This window comes from Corapipo altera, unplaced genomic scaffold (assembly GCF_003945725.1).
Source record: "Corapipo altera isolate COAL_440 unplaced genomic scaffold, ASM394572v1 55044, whole genome shotgun sequence".
In the NCBI taxonomy this organism is placed as follows: Eukaryota; Metazoa; Chordata; class Aves; order Passeriformes; family Pipridae; genus Corapipo; species Corapipo altera.
Window position 1 is genome coordinate 1 of NW_020889553.1, and position 2,075 is coordinate 2,075.

General features: G+C 68.7%; 1 protein-coding gene across 1 annotated transcript; it reads left to right on the forward strand.

Moving 5' to 3' along the window:
• Positions 1-31: 31 nt before the first annotated feature.
• LOC113942246 (gastrula zinc finger protein XlCGF17.1-like) lies at positions 32-1,768 on the forward strand (the record flags this gene model as incomplete). Its single annotated transcript, XM_027633379.1, has 3 exons — positions 32-645; positions 1,312-1,418; positions 1,488-1,768. Coding segments are annotated over 3 exons (1,002 nt in total), but the record flags the coding sequence as incomplete, so codon positions are not given.
• Positions 1,769-2,075: the final 307 nt, after the last annotated feature.

Consider the following 2,075-nt stretch of genomic DNA (forward strand, 5'->3'; position numbering starts at 1 on the left):
CCCCCCCCGGCCCCCCCGGGCCCCCCCCCCCTGCGAGCTCTGCGGCAAAACCTTCTCGAGCGACTCTTCGCTGCGGCGGCACCTCCAGGGGCACCGCGCGGGGCCCCCCGGGGCCGCCCCCTTCTCCTGCTACCGCTGCCGCAGCCCCTTCTGGTGCGGGGGGGCCCTGCGGGACCACCTGGGGGGCCCCCCCTGCCGCCGGCGGCCCCACAAGTGCCGCTCGTGCCCCAAACGCTTCGCCTCCCCCCGGGCGCTCCGCGAGCACCGGCGGCGGCACCGGGAGCGCGACGGGGACGGGGGCGACCCCGGCTTCGGGTGCGGGGAGTGCGGGAAGCGCCTCTCGAGCCGCTCCAGCCTCGAGACCCACCGGCGGATCCACACCGGGGAGCGGCCCTACCCCTGCCCCGACTGCGGCCGGGGCTTCATGGGCTCCAAGTCGCTGAGCAAGCACCGCAAGAGCCGCCACGGCGGCGGCTTCGTGTGCGGGGAGTGCGGGAAGAGCCTCTCGTCGGGGCCCGCGCTGGTCACGCACCGGCGGATCCACACCGGGGAGAGGCCCTTCGCCTGCCCCGACTGCGGGAGGGGCTTCATGGCCACCAAGTCGCTGGCCAAGCACCGCAAGGGCCACCTGAAGGGAGGGGGAGGGCAGGGAGGGGAGGGGTTGGGGGGGAGGGGGAGGAGGGGAGGGAGCCCGGAGCGATGCCCTGAACCTGATGGCAGCCCCAAACCTGACCCCGGGGCCAGCCCTAAATCCGACCCCGATCCCAGCCCTAAATCAAACCCCAGCCCTAAAACCAACCCCGATCCCAGCCATAAACCCAACCCCAACCATAAATCTGACCCCAGCCCTAAACCCAACCCCAGCCCTAAATCCCACCCCAGCCCTAAATCCAACCCCAACCCCAGCCCTAAATCCAACCCCAGCCATAAATCCAATCCCAGCCCTAAACCCAAACCTGATCCCAGCCCTAAAACCAACCCCAGCCCCAAATCCAACCCTAGCCCCAAACTCAACCCCCACCCTAAACCCGCCCTCAATCCCAGCCTTAAATCCAACCCCAGCTCTCCCAGTCCCTGTTCCCAGTCCTGCCCTAACCCCTGCCCCAGTGCCGGCCCCAATCCCTGCCCTAAACCCTGCTCCAAGTCCTGCCCCGACTCCCCCAACCCCGATTCCAGCCCCAATTCCTGCCCCCACCACCCCAATTCCTGCCCCCACCACCCCAATTCCTGCCCCCGCCACCCCAATTCCAGCCCCAATTCCTGCCCCCACCACCCCAATTCCTGCCCCAATTCCTGCCCCAACTCCCCCAGTCCCCGCCCCAAACCCCCCTCCCCAGTTCCCCCCCAGTGCTCCCAGTGCGGGCTGGGCTTCCCCACCCGCTCGGCGCTGGAGCTGCACCGGCGGGACCACCACGGCCAAGGCGGGGCGACCCGGGGGGGTCCCCGGGGGGGTCTCCAGGTCCCCCCAAAACGCCGCGGGGGGGGTTCCCGTCCCCAAATTTGCGGGGACTGCGGGAAGGGATTCCGGGACGGGGCTTCCCTGCGGCGGCACCGGCGCGTCCACACCGGGGAGAAACCCTTCGGCTGCCCCGAGTGCGGGAAGAGCTTCCGAGCCAGCTCCTCCCTCGTCATCCACCGGCGGAGCCACACCGGGGAGAGACCCTTCGGCTGCCCCCGCTGCCCCCGGCAATTCGCCTCCAGGTCCTCCCTGGGCAAACACCTGCGGACCCACCGAGGGGACACGGGGGACAGGGGGGACAGGGAGTGACCGGGCACGGGGCCGGAGGGGGGTTTGGGGGGCACGGAGAGGGGGATCGATGGAATTTTTGGGCGCTCGGCTTGAGGGTTGATGGATGAACCCTCGGGGATTGGTGGAATTTTTGGGTGCCCGGCTCAGGGATCGACGGATGAACCCTCAGGGATTGATGGAATTTGGGTGCCCCCCTCAGGGATTGATGGATGAACCCTCAGGGATTGATGGAATTTGGGTGCCCAGCTCAGGGATTGATGGAATTTTTGGGTGCCTGGCTCAGGGATTGATGGATGAACCCTCAGGGATTGATGGAATTTGGGTG